The following is a 23863-nucleotide window of genomic DNA, read 5'->3' as shown; positions in this document are numbered from 1 at the left end:
CTCTATATATGTTAATAACTATGAAATTAGGCTCTGGCAGTTTAGCAATTGAAAGTTCAAAGTCTTTTTCAATTGAGTCAATATAACTTTTACTGACATCACAGAATTTTATTTGCTCTTTCACAAAGATAGCAGAGCCACCATGTTTGGAAAACTCTTGGCTAAAATGACATGCTAATCTATATCCCGAGATTGAGGTTAATTTTACTTCATCATTTCATAGCCAGTGTTCAGTAATGCAAATTATGTCTACATTTAGTTCATACTGGAGTAGTGCTTCTAACATGGAAATTTTATTTGTGAGTAACTGAACGTTACGGTGTAGTATAGCAAAATCTGGGTATTTAGTAACTGTAGTTGAAATGGTTTCTGATTCTTTATCTAATGGCATTTCTAATACAGCACTTGCCCTAAAAAATTTTCGGTATCTTTCTTGTGTGTGGCTTCTGTATGCTGGTGGCAATCAGCAGATGAGTTAACTTCTGGAGATTGTGTAAGTTTTGCTTCATCCACATCTGTCCTCTTTGGTTTAAACCATTTGATAATTTTTGTTTGACTCATGACTTGATTGTTTGTTTCTCACCTAATCGGTTTAAACCACTTGGTAATTTGCGTTTGGCCACTGGCACAGCTTGTAACTCGTTTAAAGCACTTCTTAATCTCCGTTTGCTTGTCACTTATACTTTTTTCTTCACTCTTCTTTGAAATATGAGAACATATTTTTTCAACTAGTAATTTCTTTCCTGGCATATTTAAATGAAGTCCATGGACTGTATGGAGCCTTTGCTGCAATCTGTTTATATCTACAATATCGACATTCTTAAAGTTAGTGCATATTTCAGTGATACACTCATTTGCAACATTAATTTCGCAGTTCACACACGACCAGGGTGGTAAATCATGACAATGTGGGATGTTCACAATTAGTACATTTGTGTGGTTTAAATTATTTAAACATTTCCACATATCTGTAATAACCTTGTATGTCTCGTTTCTATAGACGTCGTTTGATCCTCCTATTAATACGGTGAAATCATCATTATTCATACTGGCATTGTTTACCATTTCTTCTGTTTATGAATGTATACTTAAGATTGATTACAATACTGGTGTTATCTGCAAAATTAACTAATTCTGCTTGTTTATTAGACAGAATATCATTTACATATAAGAGAAACAATAGTGGACCTAAAATTGAGCCCTGGGGAACCCAATTGGTGATTATTTGTCACCAGTCATAATGTCCCCAGGCTACATTGGTTGAATGTTGAATTACTAAGTATAACTTTGTTTTCCTTTTTTTTCTAAAAACAAAGATGATGTAACTTGCCAAACGAAAGCATTGGTCTGTTGATAGACACACACACACACACACACACACACACACACACACACACACACACACACAAAATTCAAGCTTTCGCAACCAACAGTTGCTTCATCAGGAAGGAGGGAAGGAGAGGGAAAGACGAAAGGATGTGGGTTTTAAGGGAGAGGGTAAGGAGTCATTCCAATCCTGGGAGCGGAAAGACTTACCTTCCCCCCTAAGGTAAGTCTTTCCGCTCCCAGGATTGGAATGACTCCTTACCCTCTCCCTTAAAACCCACATCCTTTCGTCTTTCCCTCTCCTTCTCTCTTTCCTGATGAAGCAACCGTTGGTTGCAAAAGCTTGAATTTTTTGTGTGTGTGTGTGTGTGTGTGTGTGTGTGTGTGTGTGTGTGTGTGTGTGTGTGTGTGTGTGTGTCTCTATCAACATACCAATGCTTTCGTTTGGTAAGTTACATCATCTTTGTTTTTAGATATATTTTTCCCATGTGGAATGTTTCCCTCTATTATATTCATATCATTAATTTGTTTTCTTTTTCTTAGATATGACATCTGTTTGTTGACTATATTGTCAGTCTAATAAGACTTCAATTTATCTAGGATACTACTATGATTCAGTGTCAGATGCCTTAAATAGGCCACAGAAAACACCAGCTAGCATGGTTTCATTATTTAATGCTTGTAAAATTTGATGAATGAACATGTAAATGGTATTCTCTGTAGAGCAACTCATTTGAAATCCAAACCGAGGTTGGCTGAAGATGTTATTGTAGATCAAGTGAGATATAGTTCTAGAATACATCATGTTCTCAAAAATTTTGGGAAATGATGTCAGCAATGAAACAAGTTGATACTTACTGACATCTCTCCTCTCACCTTTGTTGAAGGCAGTAGCATTTTTCAGTCACTCTGGTAAAATGCCTTGAGTTACTGATGTATTTCATATTTCAGATAAGACCAGGCCTATTATATGGGAACAAATCTTTAATACTCCACTGAAAACACCCGTCAAAACCAGATGAGCTTTTATTTTTGAGACAATATATAATTTTCTCGATTTTGGAAGGAGAAATTGAAGCTACATTCATATCACTGAATTTTATGAGAGTTTCTTTTCCAATGTATTGTTGTGATTTGTCTCTGAAACTGTTTGCCCCTATACTTTCTTCTGTATTTTAGAAATGATTATTAGATACATTTGTGACTCATTTACAGCCCTTCCACTCAGTTCAATAGTGATACCCTGTTCTGTGGCTGGTTATCCTGTCTCTCGTTTCAATACATTCCATATAGCCTTAATTTTGTTGTTGGAATTGCTAATTTCTGGCATTGTGTTTGCATTCCTCGATTTTTTTAATAACTTTCTTTAGTAATTTTGAGTACTTTATGTAGTGCCAAAAGATACATTCCCCTTCACAAGATACTTTTGTCCCTCTAGTGATCTATGGTTTCTTAATGGCTGTTAAATACACTTCCTGAATCTTATGCAGAGAGCTCTTTTCAAGAAATGATATGAATCTATTATGGAATAGGTTGAATTTTATGTTAGAATTTTATTCATTTTATAGTTCATCCAGAGTCACCTCTTGTAAAATATTCTTAAAAACATTTGATCTGAAGTCATTAATTACTCTGATTTGCACTGAGATATATCGATAGTGTAAGGCACTGTTATTTATTCTAACTGTGCATCACAATCACAGAGAGAATTTGTTGCTGGGTAAACAGTTATACTCTGGCTTTAAGCTTCACTGAAGAAAAAATTATCAATTAGGTACCTACTGTCTTGATCCATATAGGATATATTGTAGGGAGAGTTCCCAGTAGCACAGTTCAGGAAAGTTAGTACTGGTAGGAAGGCTCCAGATGTCACATGCAATGAAGAAGTCACTGAAGTGAAGCAACTTTGCAGTCCAACTGTCTTTTGGCCACAGTTTGTGAGAGGCCATTCATGTGGACCGACAGCTTGTTAACTGTCATTCCCACATAGGAAGTGGCATAGTGGTTGCAGCTTAGCTTGTAGGTCATATTACTGGTTTTGCGGTTCACATGGGATAGCAGATGCCTACAACTGGAATGGAGTAGGTGGTGGTGGAAGGATGTATGGGACAGATAAATAAATAAATAAATAGATCTTTCATTTATGTCTATTGCATGGACAGCCATGAGGCAAGGGGTTGGGAACAAGAGTGGTATAGGGATGGACAAGCATATTGCATTGCTTTGGTGGGCTGTGGAGTACCACTGTGGGAAGGATAAGATATTTCTCATTTCAGGACATGACCAAGACAAATGTATTACCATTTAGTTTGTGGTAATTGTAATTCATAGTTTGTATTATTTTTAACTGCATTTACAAGATATGAGTAACACTCACAATTTTCTCAAGCTGGCAAATAATACAATATAAACAAGGGAAGTAAAAGTTCAATAATACCAAGCTCTTGCCACTAAGCTCCCAAGTTAATTGCAATTAAGTTCAAAAGCTTTAGTCATTGTCTACCACCACAAGCTAGTAGGATACCATGTTTGAGACCATGCCTGTATGTGTGTGCAGCTGGGCATTGCATCAAGTACCGTGAAAATCCAGCACTCACACCACAGGATCTTGTTGTCTACCTGGGAAAGTACGAGGTGCGGCGCTTTGCAGAGCGTTACAGCCAGGTGAGAGAGGTAAGTGTCAGTGTACTTTATATACATGAAGAACTTTGTCCACTGCAACCTTCGTCCAAAGAACAGCTTCTCATGTTGGCAATATTCCATATTTTTAACAGCTTACTGAACTTATATGAAGTAGGTTTGTTTCATTCGTTAGTAATAAAGAGACCTTAAAGAGTTAAGCATCAGATGAAATCTGGTAAGTGGTACACATTAAACAGAATCTGTTTTCTTTGGTGTCTGTAACTGTCATCCCTTCTTCAAAATTTGGGGGAGAATGAACAAAATCAGTGTGACATGATGTGTGGAATGAGGATCATGGTAAACAAACTATCATCCATTAAAGCAATAACTTCATGTATAGAAGGAACCAGTCAGTGCATGGTCTGTGGCCATCTCGGCATATTTGAAGAGACTGTTTCCTTTTCTTAAACATTAAATGAACCAAACAGTCTGTTCAGTGTTTTGTCCATCTTGTTTAAACTAACAATGTGCTTATATGCAATTCTTATGTAATACAATGAGCTATATGTAATATTTTATATCATTTCTTATATATTGAGATTTGATAAATAATACTCACTATGATATTAATTTTCTGCCAAGCATGACAGTAATTAAAGTTTTAAAAGTACCCTGTCCAAACATTGTTAAATCTTAGATGTATGTTGAACTGTGCATATCATTCAAATGAAATACTAGAATACGGTCGATGTGTTGGATTTCTTCACAATAGAAATATGGCAAAGAAATGATGATTTATGTCTATGAGATAGAAACCTACACTCAGATTTCCACTGGTGCTAGCATTAGTTGCTAAAACAAACTGAAAAGCCTGACAACTTTTCCCAACTATGTAAATGATACCAACAGCTATTTACTTCTTCAGTGACACATGAATCACTTCCTATCAGTCTGCATTTTGTCTGAGAAAATAAGACTAAATTTATAAAATCATTATTTGAAAGTTCTGAAATGATTACTTGATGGAACCTAAAGCAGCTCAAAGTTTTGGAGGGAACAACTGCGGTGACTGCAGTTTTTAACTGTATAACAAGATGTATTGTCAAGCTCCAAAAGTCCACAGACACACTACAGGGTGGTTATAATGAAAAGTGCAGTGTGGGTTGTAATTATTGTGTGGCAGTGGAACCTGGTAGATATGCTAATACATTAATACAGAACTGATTTATAAGGAAAAAATTAGTTCCAATTTTGGCCATTAGGCACAAGAGTTCTCCATCCCACAGTTGACAATAGATTTTGCTTTGTGGTACCTGTACAAGATCCAGATGCACAGCAACTGAAATCTCTTCATCCACAGCAACATTCTGATTTTTTTCTTTGGTTTTTAGTATGGACTGAAATTGATGACACTTGGCTGGGTAATATCCTATGGAGTGACGTGGCACATTTTACATTACAGGATGCAGTGAATACAAAGAACTGCTGAATTCATGGTACTGTTAAAAAGCATGTTGCATATGAAGAGCCAATCCACTCACCCAATGTGACAGTGTGGTGTGGATTTACAAGCACTTTTATTGTTGGCCCATTCTTCTTTGAAGAGAGTATATCCAGAGGGCCTGTCAGGTGTACTGCAATGTCTGTCTGTTATCAAGATCTCCTTGTATAGCATGTGGTTGCTGCCTTGGAAGAGAACACTGTTTCCATGCAAGATGGGACACCACCTCATGTCACTCACCCAGTGAAAGATCTGCTCAATGCAACCTTCTACAAACGAGTTATCTCAGAGGTTTTCCAGAGGTATGGCCCGCAAGATCATCTGACCTGAATTCGTGTGTCATTTGCTTCTGGGAGGGGGGGGGGGGGGGGGCATGTAAAAGAACGCTTACCAGGGATTTGTTTGGTCTCTACATGACCTAAAGGCCAGTGTACAGGAACATGTTGCTCAGATTCCACTGGAACTGCAGCAAGCAACTGTTGATCACATCATTTTATGGATGCAGCATCTCTTCAATATCTCCAGTGCTCATATTGAACAAATGGTTTATGAAGTGGTTAATAATAAAGTCAACATTATGCCTTTCTCACTTGTTTGACATTTTCTGCTCACATTCCATTCCTAATTCATCACAAACGGAACATTTCTATATGCCTTTCTTGCATTCGCAGTACCATATTTGCACCTTGTATGCAAAATTGGAACTAATTTTTCCCAGTGTTAATCAGTTCTGCATTAATGCATTAGCATATCTACCAAGTTTTTTGCGATACAATAATTACAGCCCACAGTGGACCTCTGTGAGTACCTACTTTTTAATTATAGCCATCCAGTACCAGCATATGATGACAGTTCCTCACCATCAGACTTACTCCCCCAATTATCCGAAACCTACAGCCACATAAGAAGAAGAGCAATTAGATATCACCAAAATCAGGAAACACAATGTGATAATTTTGTAGGTGACATTCCAAAATGTTTTATTGAAAATACCACAAATGGGAAGAATGTTTGCTAAAACACAGCTAATGCTGCCACTTTGAAGTTGAATTGATTATGTTGAGATTGCTTAGCGGATTATTACAGAGTCCTCATGTTGCATATAGGCATCATTTGGAATTCAAAAGAAGTAAAAATAAAACTAAGTAGCTTTTGTTTTTTCTTCTTTGTGCTGAACACAATAAAGTGATGGTGACAACAAGCATTAAATAAGAACTTATAAAGTGGATTTCACTTGCTTTCCCCTAGTTACTTAAGCTCTAAATTCCACTGCAAATTTTTTCTGCCAGTATTGTTATCAAAACTAATATTTTCTGACTTGTGCATTTTTGCTATGTAATAAAATCTTTTCTGACTTTGTTTTTGTCTTTTTCATTACATAGCCATCAAAAATATATATCCATCCAGAGTACAAGAGTAACACCTTAAATGCTGACATTGCCATAATAATACTGAGAGATCCTGTTGAATACACCCGGTACGTTGTTCCCATTTGCCTGTGGAATCGAGATTCATCACTAAGCAGTGTAGTTGGTCAAGTTGGAGTGGTAAGCATTTCTTTACAGATTTATTTTTGCTATGTTTCTGCAACTCTTAGCATTCCTGGCAGCTGAGTTGTTCAAAATACATTATTGACACAGAAACATCTGTTCCCTCATAACATGTAACATTTAAATAATTCATAATTTTTTTCTTTGTGTTATTTCCTGTCTGAAGTATGTAGTGGCTAACACTGTTAAAGGTTCAGTTATTCATTCATTTCATTCATTCATCTATTTATTGGTCCATTTAATTCATTACATAGTTAGAGGGATGGTCAGCTTCTAAGAGATAATAGAGAAGAAGACCTAACAAATCCAAATGAAAAACTGACATTGAAGCTATGAAGCCAGAACTGAATTGAAAAAAACTAAAGTAAAGAAGTATCCACATTTCTACTCTGAAAACCTTTCTGAAGTGCATTGGCAAAGGTACTTTCCATTGTACTACGTATTAATTTCTCCCTGTTCTTTTTGCATATAGAGTCTGGTAAGAATGACAGTTTAAATTGCCTCTGTACATGCTGTAATTTCATTTATGATACCTACTATATTGATATGTAGGCAATTGTAGTGTATTCATGGATTCTGCACTTAACATTGATTCTGTAAATTCTGATCTTAAAGTGTCTGACAGTTTGAGTTTACCGTCATTTCTGTCACTCTCTACAATGGGTCAAACAAATGTTTGACCATTTGTGCCACCCTTCTTGGTTTATGTTTAATATCCCCTGTCAGTCTTTTGCCATGGATCTGGAACACTTCAGAAATATTCAAATATGGACTACATGACTGTTTGGTAAGCAATCTCCTTTGTAGATTCATTTTCCCACTATCCTAACAATGACCTGATGTCTGCCAACTGCATTACCTACATGATCATTCCATTTCATATCCCTATCAAATTGTTGCACCCAGATATTTGTGTAAGATGACGCATTGATAAGTTGTCACAGGATACTAAATTTTTGTGTTCCTTGATGTTGCACAGTTTTATATTTCTGGACATTTACAGCAAGTTACATATCCACAAATTATTACCAAGATCTGATGAATACTTGTGCAACTTTTTCAGACTGTACTTCTTTACAGACAACTGCAAAAAAATGTAAGGTCACTAGTAATATTGTTTGCAAGTTCATATACAGAGAGAAAAGTAATATATTTCTCTGGGTCACATCTGAAGTTACTTGTACATCTGCCAGTGACTTTCCTTTCTAAATTATATGCTGCATTACAGCTATCAATAAACCCTCAGTTCAATCACAAACACCCTTGGATACCATGTATGATCAAATTTTCATTAGTAAGTGGTGGTGTGATACTGAGGCAAATGCTATTCAGAAGAAATGAAATCTGTCTTATTGCCTAGATTCATAGGATTCAAAATGCATAAATGTATGAAGCCCAAATTGTGTTTTTCATGACTGATGTTTTCAGTATCCATTCTGGTTGTCATGAAAATCATTCCATTCAAGATAAATCATTACGTTAAACTCAGAATATGTTATAATATTCTAATACTGGGTACAGCAGGTTTTTTTTATTTTCAACATAAAATCTGACAGGGATTCCATTGGGTCCTGGAGATTTGTTTAATTTTGGGATTTCAGGTGTTTTTCAATGGCAAAGAGACTAACATATGCGCCACTCATCTTTGCAGTAGTTCAAGAATTAAACTGAGGCAATACCCCAGGATTCACCTTGATAAAGCAACATTTGAAAGCAGAGGTCAGCCTTTTGGCTTGTTTTTCTACCTTCAGTTTCAGTTCTTATGTCACCTATGAGTATCTGGACACTTAACTTTGGTGCTGCTGACAGCTTTTACATGTGAACAGAAACACATTTCATTTAGAATCTCTCCATTTATACCCCTGTGCTTCATTTTACATTTTTCCAGTACTTGGTCAAATATTGTTCGAAACTAGAGTCACATTTCATCTACATTCATTGACCAGAGCTAAATCTTTCTAGTTTATCTGTGAAATATGAAACTATTACCTGTTATCCAGTTTAATGAAAATGTAAGTATGTCTGCCTGTTTTAGTTTTCCTTCATACGTCGGTAATCATTGTTGCTGCAAGTGCCCTGTGATCACTGGTACCAGTTTTTAATGTGTAAATAGTCAGTGGTCAGTTCTATTTATTGCCATTGAACCTAATATATTTTAATCATGAGTGGGCTTCTGAACTTTTTGTTCTAAATATTTTTCTGTTCTAAATATTTTTCAGAGGATGGAGGCATTTAGTATTGTTTCTCAGGATTTTTTGTCACAGTGATCACTTGCAAAAGTTTGTTTATGCCAATCAATTTTTATGACTAAATCTACTCCAGTAATGGCAGTACGGTTTGGGAAAATCTTACATATTACTGAGCTGAAATTTTCTCTTAACTTTTTGGTCACATTTGGGGGTGTCTGGTGGTCAATAGGAGGACCCAAGTAGCCAACACTTGATAATCGCTCTTGCTCAAATAAAATTACATGCAGCTTCAGTGTCTGTCTCACAGAATTTGAACTTCTTTTCTACTGCTGTGGATATACCACATCCATTTTGCATTAGTATGTCCCTTCAATGTAAAGTAATGTCAGCAGGCTGTTTGCATGATTTTGTTGTGTACAGAGAAATGTACTGAAATACAGTGAAACCTGCTGGGGATTGGTGCTTTGTGCAGGGATTGGCAGGTAACCTTCAGTATAAACAAATGTAATGTATTATGCATAAATAAGTTGAAACATCTGTTGTTATAAGCTTATAAATTGTGGAATAGTCACTAGAAGCAGTGCAATTCATTAAATATCTGGGAGTATCCATACAGAGTTATCTGATGTGGAAAAACCACATAAAACTAAGTGAAGGAAAGTAGATGCAAATCTGAGACTCAGTAAAAGAATCTACACAGTGTGTCATCACTCACATAGGTGATAGCCTAAAAAACTTTTGTTCGACCACTTTTAGAATAAATTTGTTTTATTTGTATAAATGATCAAAACATTTGGTCCTTAGGTTACCAGTTTTGGTCAGCAATGGCCATCTTCAGATCTGCAGCAAAACATGGGAAATTAAATACAATGCTCCTTAAACTTTACATTAAGAGAGTGGCTAGTTTGGCTGATATTATACTTATCACAGTTGTTACCGTCAAACCTATATACACCAATGTCGATAAATTTGCCATTTTCACTTCTAAAATTATGTTTTACATGAAGTTATAGGGGTAGTAAACTTGAAAACTGCATCTGACTTTAGATTTAATCAAGCATTTCTCTATTTTCTGGGAAATATTGCTGTGAAATTGAAATTGCATTGTGATTGTTTTCATTCTTTCTTTATTAGAACAGTTTACTGACTGAGAATGTGTGTGTGTACTATTTGTTTTTTGTTTCTTTAGCCTATTGTATGGGTGCATAATATTGGCTATTACAATATGCTTTATGTGCTCTTTTAATATCATGGAGGATGGCATTAGCCAGCATTATTGATAATATCTGTGCATATGGGTTTTCTGAAAACTGAAATTGGTTCAAATGGCTCTGAGCACTATGGGACTTAACATCTGAGGTCATCAGTCCCATAGAACTTAGAACTACTTAAACCTAACTAACCTAAGGATGTCACACACATCCATGCCCAAGGCAGGATTTGAACCTGCGACCGTAGCACCGGTGCAGTTCCAGACTGAAGCGCTTAGAACCACTCAGCCACACTGGTCGGCAAAACTGAAATTTATGTAATTTTTTAGAACATGTATCTCTGGAGTACAGCAGTTTATTTATTATTTAAATTGAGTATAAACAGTTACAGCGGCTATAAATTTTTCTTTTACTATAAAAGTTTACCAAGTTTGGTTTGTTTTAGAACATCTTCAGACCACACCATGATGTAGATGGTGACTATAAATGAAGCAGACACTACACTACTCATTAGGGTTCGTGGAGGTGTAGTGCCTGCTCCGTTCACGGCCACTGTCTACAGCATGGTGTGTGTCTAAAGATAGTCTAAGGCAGATCTAAACTGGTAACCTTACATAATAAAAAGAAATTTTATTGTGGTTGTGACTGTTTACATTCTATTTTAAGGAAAATTTATGTTTCTTGTCATCTTCCTTAATAGTAAGGTCTACATAGTTAATGAAATTCTCTACTTCTGTAGTAAAAATTATTTTTGGGTGAATGCTGCTTGTTGCTTGGAAAAATGTGTTAACCTGATTGATGTCACCCTCTAACAGTAATAAAATATAATGGATGGAATGTTCATAGTAAATAATTTGTTCTTTCTAGCTGTGGAAATTTGACAAAAAATTATTCAAAATCATTTGCAAAACATGTGCTAAGATGCCAGCCAGACTGTTTCTCATCTCAAGACCATCTTTTTCCTAATATATTTTGCCATTGAAGGTGAAAAAATTGCTAACTAAAACAAACTCTAAAAATTCAATCAGTTCTGTACTTTCTGCAGTGCTAATCTTATTACAGATTAGCAGATTATATCTGATAATGTCAATAGTTTTGGCTACTGGTCATTGCTGGCCAAAACTGGTACTTTAAGGACCAAACGTTTTGTGATCATTGACTAAATTAAAAGAAATTTCTTCTACACTTGCTGGATCACTGTTTTAATCCACAATCACACTGCAGCTTGTGAAACAATTTTTGAACATTGCTTGTCACCCCAGAACTAGTACCAGATTGGACTGATAGAGAAAACAGAAAAGATAAAAGAAGAGCATTGCATTTCATAACAGGTTTGTTTACTAAGTTACACGAGAGAGGTGTTACATGTCAAGGTGCTGATTACTGTTAAAATTCAGAGACCATTCATGCCTAGGAAATTCAACCAATATGATCCTCCTACGTAGATAAGAATAACATGAAGGTAAAATTTGAGAGCTCTGAGCTCACACAGAGGCTTACCAATAATCATTCTTCCTGTGCAACGGGGACAGCAAGGAGACAATGACATTGGCCCACAAAGTACCCTCTGTCACACACAATGAGATGGCTTTTGGAGTATAGATGTATGTTTATCCCTAAAGTCTCACTGCTGTCAGTTTGGGGATTTAGGTAGCATCCTGTACCGAGTTTTCTATGGGTTTCAATGCTTTGTAGGATTGCATCAAAGTCTGGAATTATGTTGTGAATGCTTCAGCAGTAGCATTTTTCGGAATGTTCCACAAATACTTTCGATTCTCCTTCAGTTATCATTATTTAGATTGGACAGAGTCAAATAATCTAAAAAGAACCTTCTGTACACTTCCACACAGGTCAGCTACCTATGCAGCAGCCTGTGATTTACAGTGTGTCTTGAAGCTGTTTAGGTAGACCCTACAGTTCTTAACTCTATGGGACAAGTGCAGGAAGTTGCGGTGAACTTGTCAAACATTCAGCCACCCACTTGACTCAGAATCAGAGGGCTACAATCAGTTCTGAGGATAGTAGTGCAGATTGCGAAATTCATTGACATTCCATGAACAAGGCTCGTCTTTTCAACTTTCTCGGCTGGTCACTGGTATGATTTAGACATGATGTAAGAGCCCAGACGACAGGCATAATTTTTTCCAATGTGCACCACAATCTTAGCTGATGGCAGCCTGTTCCCCCATAGCCTGCAAGAAAATCTTCTTCTACAAGAAAGTGGCCTCAAGGCATACATGCAGAATGAACAAGCTGATCCTTTCCATCCCTTGCTGCAATTTGCCTCAGGGGTACCACTGTTCACCATATGCTTGAACTGCCAACTCTTGTGTATTTGCCTCCCTCTGAAATGGGACACAGCAGACTTCCCAAAAAGTGAAGCATGTGTTGTTGACTCAGTTTATGTTTCAGTTGAAGTTGGCACCACAAGCTTGATGATTAGAGGGATGGGTGTAATACCTTCAGTTGTTCAGAGTACCTGTCTCCTCTGTACAGGGTGCTTGACCGTACCATTGACACACCACTCACTGTCAAGTCGATGAGTGGTGATACATCCGACACTTCCTGTTAAGGTGACAAGATCCACAGGCGAGGATAGCACTAGAGGTACCTTTGGAATCCATGGTAACTCTCTCTCAGTAGTCCTCTAGGCCAGACATTCAGAGCAGCTTACAATCACATGACAGCCTTCGTGTCAAGTTCCAGCTGCTTGATCAGATAGGTGACCCTTTGGTCTAGAGCTAGAGTCTTAAGGTAGTAGCTGAAACTTCCTGAGTCCAGATTCAAACCCAACTACTGCTTAAATTTTGACTGAAAAGAATCATCAGCAGTGGCAACCCTTGCTCTGCCAATGACCCTGTAAATAGAGGGCGAAGGACTGGACAGTTTCAGGGTAACATCTTGCCCTTGGGGTTGGAAGTTACCATGAAAGGTGGATTTTTTTGTCTTAACCCCCAGTGACTGATTTAACATGAATTGGAAGTTTATGTATACTTTTATGCTTGTGTATTGCACACATTTCATACCATGCCAAGTTTTCTTTATGTTCTTGTGAAGATCATGTTTACTACTTGTATCATGATCACAATACTCATTGTTTGTTCTGTAAATTGTATAATTGTTCACAAAGTAAATTAGTGAAAAAAGAAACGGCTTGGCATGGTGTTGATCTCCAGTTGTTTGGATAAATTTCTGCTAAGCTTCAAGGGTGTACTCTACCCATAATTATGAAGACACTCTTCTGTGTAATAAAGACTTTATTTGCTCATGACTGGTTTCCCCAGAACATGACATCATACATCATAAGTGAGTGGAAACATCAAAAGTATGCAGCTTTGATTGTTTCCAAGCCACAGACTGATGAAATTGACTGAATGGAAAATACTGCAGTCTTTTACATAGCACAATGACGTGAAGTGACCAGTTTAGAGTGGTCTTAATGTGTAATCCCAGGAATCTGGAAGACGTGACTCTCAATACTTCTTTGTCACACAATTTATTTCAGTATTTTCCAGGTTTTTTCCCCCTGTTTGAAACTCAATGAATTGAGTTGTTAACATTGTGGGGCAGAATATTTGAACTGAACCAATCTAGAACTTCTTTGAATACAGTGCTCACACTGTTCTTTAGACTGCAGGGTGGTACTTTGTCTGTCATAATGATTGTGTCAATTGCAAATAGGGCAAAGTGTATTTTTTGTGTCATGTTGTTTTGTTGTTGTTGTTGTTGTTGTCTTCAGTCCTGAGACTGGTTTGATGCAGCTCTCCATGCTACTCTGTCCTGTGCAAGCTTCATCATCTCCCAGTACTTACTGCAACCTACATCCTTCTGAATCTGCTCAGTGTATTCATCTCTTGGTCTCCCTCTACGATTTTTACCCTCCATGCTGCCCTCCAATGCTAAATTTGTGATCCCTTGATGCCTGAGAACATGTCCTACCAACCGGTCCTTTCTTCTAGTCAAGTTGTGCCACAAACTCCTCTTCTCCCCAATTCTATTCAGTACCTCCTCATTAGTTATGTGATCTACCCATCTAATCTTCAGCATTCTTGCGTAGCACCACATTTCGAAAGCTTCTATTCTCTTCTCGTCCAAACTATTTATCGTCCATGTTTCACTTCCATACATCGCTACACTCCATACAAATACTTTCAGAAATGACTTCCTGAAACTTAAATCTATACTTGATGTTAACAAATTTCTCTTCTTCAGAAACACTTGCCATTGCCAGTCTACATTTTATATCCTCTCTACTTCGACCATCATCACTTATTTTGCTCCCCAAATAGCAAAACTCCTTTACTTCTTTAAGTGTCTCATTTCCTAATCTAATTCCATCAGCATCACCCGACTTAATTCGACTACATTCTATTATCCTTGATTTGCTTTTGTTGATGTTCTTCTTATATCCTCCTTTCAAGACACTGTCCATTCCGTTCAACTGCTCTTCCAAGTCCTTTGCTGTCTCTGACAGAATTACAATGTCATCGGCAAACCTCAACGTTTTATTTCTTCTCGATGGACTTTAATACCTACTCCGAATTTTTCTTTTGTTTCCTTTACTGCTTGCTCAATATACAGATTGAATAACTTCGTGGAGAGGCTACAACCCTGTCCCACTCCCTTCCCAACCGCTGCTTCCCTTTCATGCCCCTCGACTCTTATAACTGCCATCTGGTTTCTGTACAAATTCTAAATAGCCTTTCGCTCCTTGTATATTACCCCTGCCACCTTTAGAATTTGAAAGAGAGTATTCCAGTCAGCATTGTCAAAAGCTTTCTCCAAGCCCACAAATGCTAGAAATGTAGGTTTGCCTTTCCTTACTCTATTTTCTAAGATAAGTTGTAGGGTCAGTATTGCTTCACGTGTTCCAATATTTCTACGGAATCCAAACTGATCTTCCCTGAGGTCGGCTTCTACCAGATTTTCCATTCGTCTGTAAAGAATTCGCGTTAGTATTTTGCAGCTGTGACTTATTAAACTGATAGTTCGGTAATTTTCACATCTGTCAACACCTGCTTTCTTTGGGATTGGAATTATTATATTCTTCTTGAAGTCTGAGGGTATTTCGCCTGTCTCATACATCTTGCTCACCAGATGGTAGAGTTTTGTCAGGACTGGCTCTCCCAAGACTGTCAGTAGTTCTAATGGAATGTTGTCTACTCCCGGGACCTTGTTTCGACTCAGGTCTTTCAGTGCTCTGTCAAACTCTTCACGCAGTATCATATCTCCCATTTCATCTTCATCTACATCCTCTTCCATTTCTATAGTATTGTCCTCAAGTACATTGCCCTTGTATAGACCCTCTATATACTCCTTCCACCTTTCTGCTTTCCCTTCTTTGCTTAGAACTGGGTTTCCATCTGAGCTCTTGATATTCATACAAGTGGCTCTCTTTTCTCCAAAGGTGTCTTTAATTTTCCTGTAGGCAGTATCTAGCTTACCCCTAGTGAGATAAGCCTCTACATCCTTACATTTGTCCTCTAGCCATCACTGCTTAGCCATTTTGCACTTCCTGTCGATCTCATTTTTGAGACATTTGTATTCCCTTTTGCCTGCTTCATTTACTGCGTTTTTATATTTTCTCCTTTCATCAATTAAATTCAATATTTCTTCTGTTACCCAAGGATTTCTATTAGCCCTCGTCTTTTTACCTACTTGATCGTCTGCTGCCTTCACTACTTCATCCCTCAGAGCTACCCATTCTTCTTCTACTGTATTTCCTTCCCCCATTCCTGTCAATTGTTCCCTTATGCTCTCCCTGAAACTCTGTACAACCTCTGGTTTAGTCAGTTTATCCAGGTCCCTTCTCCTTAAATTCCCACTTTTTTGCAGTTTCTTTAGTTTTAATCTACAGTTCATAACCAATAGATTGTGGTCAGAGTCCACATCTGCCCCTGGAAATGTCTTACAATTTAAAATCTGGTTCCTAAATCTCTGTCTTACCATTATATAATCTATCTGATACCTTCTAGTATCTCCAGGATTCTTCCATGTATACAACCTTCTTTTATGATTCTTGAACCAAGTGTTTGCTATGATTAAGCTACGCTCTGAGCAAAATTCTACCAGACGGCTTCCTCTTTCATTTCTCTCCCCCAATCCATATTCACCCACTATGTTTGCTTCTCCCCCTTTTCCTACTCTCGAATTCCAGTCACCCATGACTATTACATTTTTGTCTCCCTTCACTACCTGAATAATTTCTTTTATCTCATCATACATTTCATCAATTTCTTCATCTGCAGAGCTAGTTGGCATTTTTGTGTCATATACCATGGCAAATCATTGATAAAGGTTAAGACAAGTAAGGGTCAAAGATGTGAGCCCTGTGGTACTCCACATTTCAACGTGCCCCAGTAAGGGCAATCAGGTGCCATTGCATACTTACTCAATACTACCTTCTGACTTCTGTCATCTAGATATGGTTCAAGGCACACCCATACTTTACCATATAAGCCATAGTGCTCAGCCTTCACAAGTAGAGTTTTGTGATCTACACAGTCAAATGCTTTAGACAGAATACTAAAGATCACAACTGGTGATGTTTTACTGTTTATGATTTGAAAAAGTTGGCTGACAAAAAAGAAAATGGTGTGTTCAGTGAAATACCCAGTTTGAATCCAAACTGATGTTTATTAAGTGTGTTATGTTTATTAAGATGGTCCATGATTCTCTTGAACATAAGTTTCTCTAGGAGTTTAGAAACACTTGTTAGCAATCAAATTGACCAGTCATTAGAAACCTCAGCTGTGGCTTAACAGTTGGATATTTGAGTCTATCAGGGACAGTACCTTGATTTATAGATTCTATTTATGCACTGCTGTGTGCAACTGCAGTGCTGAATGGAAAAAAAAATTGAGTATATTACAGCTTATTTCATGAACCATGGACCTTACCATAGACGGGGAGGCTTGCGTGCCTCAGCGATGCAGATTGCACCAGAGGTGCAACCACAATGGAGGGGTATCTGTTGTGAGGCCAGACAGTCATGTGATTCCTAAACAGCAGCAGCAGCCTTTCAAGTAGTTGCAGAGGCAACAGTCTGGATGATTGACTGATCTGACCTTGTAACATCAAACAAAGCAGTATTGCTATGCTGGTACAGCAAATGGGTGAAAGCAAGGGGAAACTACAGGCATAATTTTTCCCGAGGGCATGCAGCTCTACTGTATGGTCAGATATTGATGGTGATTTGGATAAAATGTTCCAGAGGTAAGATAGGCCTCCATTTGGATCTCCAGGCAGGGTCTACTCAGGAAGATGTCATTATAGGGAGAAACAAAACTGGTGTTCTACAGATCTGGGTGTGGAATGTCAGATCCCTCAATCAGGCAGGTAGGTTAGGAAATTTAAAAAGAGAAATGGATAGGTTGAAGCTAAATGTAGTGGGAATTAGTGAAGTTGGGTGACAGGAGGAACAGGACTTTTGGTCAGGTGAATACAGGGTTACAAATACAAAATCAAATATTGGTAAAGCAGGAGTAGGTTTAATAATGAATAACAGATAGGAACCTGGGTAAGCTACTATGAACAGCGCAGTGAACACATTATTGTAGCCAAGATAGACATGAAGCCCACACCCATCACAGTAATACAAGTTTATATGCCAACTAGCTCCACAGTTGAGGAGGAGATTGAGGAATATGATGAGATAAAAGAAATTATTCAGATAATTAAGGGAGACACAAATTTAATAGTCATGGGGGACTGGAATTCAATAGTAGGAAAAGGAAGAAAAGGAAAAGTAGTAGGAGAATATGGACTGGGGAAATAAAATGAAAGAGGAAACCATTGGGTAGAATTTTGCACAGAGCATAATTTAATCATAGCTAACACTTTAAGAATCATGAAAGAAGAGGTTGTACATGTGAAATGGCTTGGAGACTCCAAAAGGTTTCAAATTGATTATATAATGGTAAGACAGAGATTTCGGAATCAGGTTTTAAATTCAGAGACATTTCCAGGACCAGATGTGGACTCTGACAGCAATTTATTGGTTATAAACTGCAAATTTTAACTGAAGAAACTGCAAAAAGGCAGGAATTTAAGGAGATGAGGCCTGGATAAACTGAAAGAACCAGAGGTTGTAGAGAGTTTCAGAGGGAGTATTAGGGAATGACTGACAAGAACAGCGGAAAGGAATACAGTAGAAGAAGAATGGGTAGCTTTGAGAGATGAAATAGTGAAGGCAGCAGAGGATCAAGTAAGTAAAAAGATGAGGGCTTGCAGAAAGCCATGTCTAACAGAAGAGAGATTGAATTTGATTGATAAAAGGAGAAAACATAAAAATGCAATAAACAAGGCAGATGAAAGGGAATACAAATGTGTAAATAATGAGATCTACTGGAAGTGCAAAAGCAGGAATTGCTAGAGGACAAATGTAAGGATGTAGAGGGATATATCACTAGGGGTAAGACTAATGCTACATATAAGAAAATTAAAGGGACCTTTAGAGAAAAGAGAACCGCCTGTACAAATATTAAGAGCTCAAGTGGAAAATCAGTTCTAAGCAAAGAAGGGAAAGTAGAAAGGTGGAAGGAGTATATAGAGAATCTACAAAGGGAGCTGTACTTGAGGGCAATATTATGGAAATGGAAAAGAACGTTGATGAAGATGAGAAGGGAAATATGATACTGTGTGAAAAATCTGACAAAGCACTGAAAGACTGAAGTTGAAATAAGATCCTGGGAGTAGACAACATTCTGTTAGAGTTAGTGATAGCCTAGGGAGAACCAGCCATGACAAAAGTATTCCACCTGGTGAACAAGATGTATGAGACAGGTGAAATACCCACAGACTTCAAGAAGAATATAGTAATTCCAATTCCAAAGAAAGTAGGTGCTGATAGGTGTGAAAATCACCAAATTATCAGTTTAATAAGATGCGGTTGCAAAACACTAACACAACTCCTTTACAGAAGAACAGAAAAACTGGTAGAAACCAACCTCAGGGAAGATCAGTTTGGATTCTGGAGAAACTTAGGAACACGCAAGGCAATACTGACCCTAAGACTTCTCATAGAAGATAGGTTAAGTAAAGATAAACCTCCATTTATAGCATTTTAGACTTAAAGAAAGATTTTTTTCAATGTCAACTGGAATTCTCTCTTTCAAATTCTAGAAGTGGCAAGGGTGAAATAAAGGGAGTGAAAGGCTATTTACAATTTGTACAGAAACCAGATGGCAGTTATAAGAATCAAGGGCCATGAAAGGGAAGCAGTAGTTAAGAAGAGAGTGAGATAGGATTGTAGCCTATCAGCGATGTCATTCAGACTGTATATTGAACAAGCAGTAAAGGAAACAAAAGAAAAAATTGGAGTAGGTATTAAAATCCATGGAGAAGAAATAAAAACTTTGAGGTTCGCCGATGACATTGTAATTTTGTCAGAGACAGCAAAGGACTTGGAAGAGCAGTTGAACGGAATGGATAGTGTCTTGAAAGGAGGGTATAAGATGAACATCAACAAAAGCAAAACGAGGATAATGGAATGTAGTCGAATTAAATCGGGTGATGCTGAGGGAATTAGATTATGAAAAGAGTAAGTATAGGAGTTTTGCTATTTGGGGAGCAAAATAACTGATGATGGTCAAAGTAGAGAGGATATAAAATGTAGACTGGCAATGGCAAGGAAAGCATTTCTGAAGAAGAGAAATTTGTTAACATCGAGTATAGATTTAAGTATTAGGAAGTCGTTTCTGAAAGTATTTGTATGGAGTGTAGCCATGTATGGAAGTGAAACATGGACGATAAATAGTTTGGACAAGAAGAGAATAGAAGCTTTCGAAATGTGGTGCTACAGAAGAATGCTGAAGGTTAGATGGGTAGATCATGTAACCAATGAGGAGGTACTGAATAGAATTAGAGAGAGGAGAAATTTGTGGCACAACCTGAATAAAAGAAGGGATCAGTTGGTAGGACACATTCTGAGTCATCAAAGGATCACAAATTTAGCACTAGAGGGAACCTTGGGGGGTAAAAATTGTAGAGGGAGACAAAGAGATGAATACACTAAGCAGATTCAAAAGGATATAGGTTGCAGTAGTTGTTTGGAGATGAAGAGGTCTGCACAGGACAGCATAGCTTGGAAAGCTGCATCAAACCAGTCTTTTTGACTGAAGGCCACAACAACAGCAACAACAACAACAACAATCCAAACTCAATCTAGTTCAACTTTACTAAAAATGAACAGAAGTTACCTTTATTTCTCAAAAACATACTAACACTGCTATAAAGAACTTTCTTTAAACACATGCCAGACCCTCTTGGGAGCTTGCAGGATAGAAAACAAGTGATTTACCAAAAGAACATAGTGTAAAGTACATTCTGCAGTCGGCTACAGCAAGTTTAGTTAATTGCCTGAGCTAGAAGAAAAAATAAGTTGGATATAGCAGACTTCATGAGCTGCTCAACAGTCCAGGTGCTAGGACATTGTTTGCACTTCGTAAGGTGGGGGTTCTTATCCACAGTACCCCCTGCAGGTCCAAGGATTAGAATAGGCCCGAGGTATTCCTCCCTGTCGTAAGAGGCGCCTAAAAGGAGTCTCACACATTTCAGCCATTATGTGATGGTCCCCTGTAGGGTTTGACCTCAATTTTTCAAAATTTTCCCAAAGAGCGAGCCAATTTGGGAAGTGTGTCGTACATGGTGCATCGTGTCCATCGTGCGCTGAGAGCTCTTGCAGCATTTGTCAACGTGAATCTGCACTTCTGCTCATTCTCCAACTGTTGGGTAAGGTCACCCTCCTGGGTGTGCATTTTTCCATCAACTGTGCAGTATTTTTTCTACACTGGCAATGATAATGGACTTGTTTGCTTGGTTGCACCTGATATTCAGCATGGTAGCCAGTCTGTTCTGGTGTACCCTGTTGGCTGTAGCCCCCTGACCACACAGAGATCGCTTTGCTGAAGCCTGCGCCGTTAACTCCCCACATATGTGAGAAGTAGACGCCCCTCACTCTGGGGCGTTGGGACTCCCAGCAAAGGCCATCCTGTCAGGTAGCCTTTGCTGCAGCTGGGTGGCACCCGCGGGGAGGGCCCCTGGTCAGAGTGGGTGGCATCAGGGCAGATGACATGCGATGAAGTGTTGCACATCATCTCTTGCTGCTGGTCGATTGAACGCCTACATCCTGTACGTATGACATCGTGCTACGCCACTGCTACAACAGTTCTAGCCCCATCAGCTCTGCCAACCTCAGTCACCTCTCAGAGCTGGAAGACTACACCTGCCCCCTTGATGGTGGGGGCACTTCCCTCCCTGTTGCTCCTGCACCACCTACCTTGGAAGCACTGTCCCCCCCCCCCCCCCCCCCCACCATTGAGAACAACAGTCCTCACTTCTCAGCCGGAGAAGCATAAGTCTTCTTCGGTTCCTCTCGCTAGGAAGGGGTCCCTTGGGGTCACTCCTTTCCCAGGTTTCTGATAGTGAGAAAGATGACATCTGCCAGTGGCTGAAGAGCTCAAAAGCAGCTGGTTGTAAGGCTTTACACTCATCCTTAGTCCTGGGGACTGGATCAGTGAAGTCCTACCAGCCAGGGAAACCCAAGGAGCAGCGAGAGAAATCCAAAAAGAAGATTGCCAAGATCAAGGGAATTGCAGTGGCACCCACACCACCTCTACCTACAAGCTCTTTGTCTGCAGATGAGGTAGAGATTCCGGCATCTGCTGAGGACCTAGATCTTGCCGGACTGTCAGACACAATGGATATAGACTGCTCAGGCAATAAGTCAGTGGCAGCAGGTGACCCTGAGGCATAAACTGCCTCATTGAATGTTCTATGCCTTCCCAGTCTCACGGTGACGTCATCTTCCAGTGGAATTACTTCATTTTTTTTCCACCACCTGGCTGAGCTACAGCAACTGTTAAGCTTTGCACCTGCTTTCTGCATCGCCCTCCAGGAAACATGGTTCCCGGCAATTCAGACCCCTGCCTGGCATGACTATGGGGATATTACAGGAACCATAGTGACTATGATCGAGTGTCAGATGGAGTTTGCATTTATGTCCTAAACTCGGCATGTAATGAACCTGTGCCCCTTCAAACCCCTCTTAAAGCTGTGGCTGTCAGAACATGGATGACGCAGGAAATAACTGTCTGCAATGTATATCTAACTCCAGATGGTGCAGAACCCCTGAATGTATTAGCTACACTGATTGATCAGCTCCCTAAACCCTTCCTCCTTTTGAGAGGAGATTTTAATGCCCATGACCCCTTGTGGGGTGGCACTGTGCTTACTGACCAAGGTAGAGATGATGACTTTACTGTCTCAGTTCGACCTCTGCCTCTTAAATACTGGGGCCACCACACATTTCGGTGTGGCTCATGGTAGTTACTCGGCCAGTGATTTATCAATTTGCAACCCAGGACTTCCCCCATCTATCCACTGGAGAGCACATGACAACCTGTGTGGTACTGACCACTTCCCCATCTTCCTGTCAGTGCCACAGCATCAGGCCCATGGACACGTGCCCAAATGGGCTTGAAACAAGATGGACTGGGAAACTTTCAGCTCTGCTGTCACCACTGAATCTCCCTCAAACAGGAACATCGATGTAATGGTTGAGCAGGTGACTACAACAATCCTTTCTGCAGCAGAAAACATGATCTCTCTGTCTTTAGGGCACCCCCGGTGAAAGGCAGTCCTTTGGTGATTGCTGGAAGTCACTGAAGCAATTAAGCAGCATCGGCAAGCTCTACAGTGACATCAGCAGCACCCTTCCCTGGAGCAACTCATAGCCATTAAACAGATCCGTGCCCACATTCGCCAGCTTATCAAACAATGGAAGCAGGTGTGTTGGGAGAGATACATCTTGACCATTGAGTGCCAAACATCACTTTCCCAAGTCTGGCAAGGATCAAACATGTTTTCGGGTACCATCCCCAACTGGTGCTCCTGGTGTTAACATAAATGGCATGTTATCTACCGATGCAATTGCAATTTCCGAGCACTTTTCTGAGCACTATGCTCGAGCCTCTGCTTCAGAAAATTACCTCCCAGCCTTTCCCACTCTAAAACGGCGGCAGGAAGGGAAAGTCTTCGCGTTCACTACATGCCACATAGAACCTTATAACGCCCCATTTACAGAGTGGGAGCTCCTCAGTGCCCTTGCACATTGCCCCAACATTGCTCCTGGGCTGGATCAGGTCCAGTAAGAGCTCTCATCTGACTACAAGCGACATCTCCTCGTCATCTTCAACCGGGTCTGGTGCGATGGTGTCTTTCCATTGCAATGGCGGGAGAGCACCATCTTTCTGGTGCTCAAACCTGGTAAAAACCCACTTGATGTGGATAGCTATTGGCCCATCAGCCTCACCAACATTCTTTGTAAGCTGCTGGACTGTATGGTGTGCTGGCAGTTGGGTTGGGTCCTGGAGGCATGTGGCCTACTGGCTCCATGTCAGGGTGGCTTCTGCCAGGGTTTCCCTACCACTGATAATCGTTGTCCCTTGAGTCTGCCATCCGAAC

At 39.2% G+C, this 23863-nt stretch overlaps 1 protein-coding gene across 1 annotated transcript in view; it reads left to right on the top strand.

Annotated features, from left to right (window-relative positions):
- The window catches only part of LOC124711973 (serine protease gd-like), a 175581-nt gene that overhangs the window by 123699 nt on the left and 28019 nt on the right, over positions 1-23863 (top strand). The window contains exons 5-6 of the mRNA XM_047242256.1: positions 3884-3999; positions 6832-6996. Coding sequence (XP_047098212.1) covers positions 3884-3999; positions 6832-6996 — 281 coding nt within the window. The remainder of the gene's footprint in view (positions 1-3883; positions 4000-6831; positions 6997-23863) is intronic.

Source organism: Schistocerca piceifrons, chromosome 8 (assembly GCF_021461385.2).
Source record: "Schistocerca piceifrons isolate TAMUIC-IGC-003096 chromosome 8, iqSchPice1.1, whole genome shotgun sequence".
Taxonomy (NCBI): domain Eukaryota; kingdom Metazoa; phylum Arthropoda; class Insecta; order Orthoptera; family Acrididae; genus Schistocerca; species Schistocerca piceifrons.
Note: the sequence above shows the minus strand (reverse complement) of the source record. Positions and strands in the feature narration are given on the sequence as shown.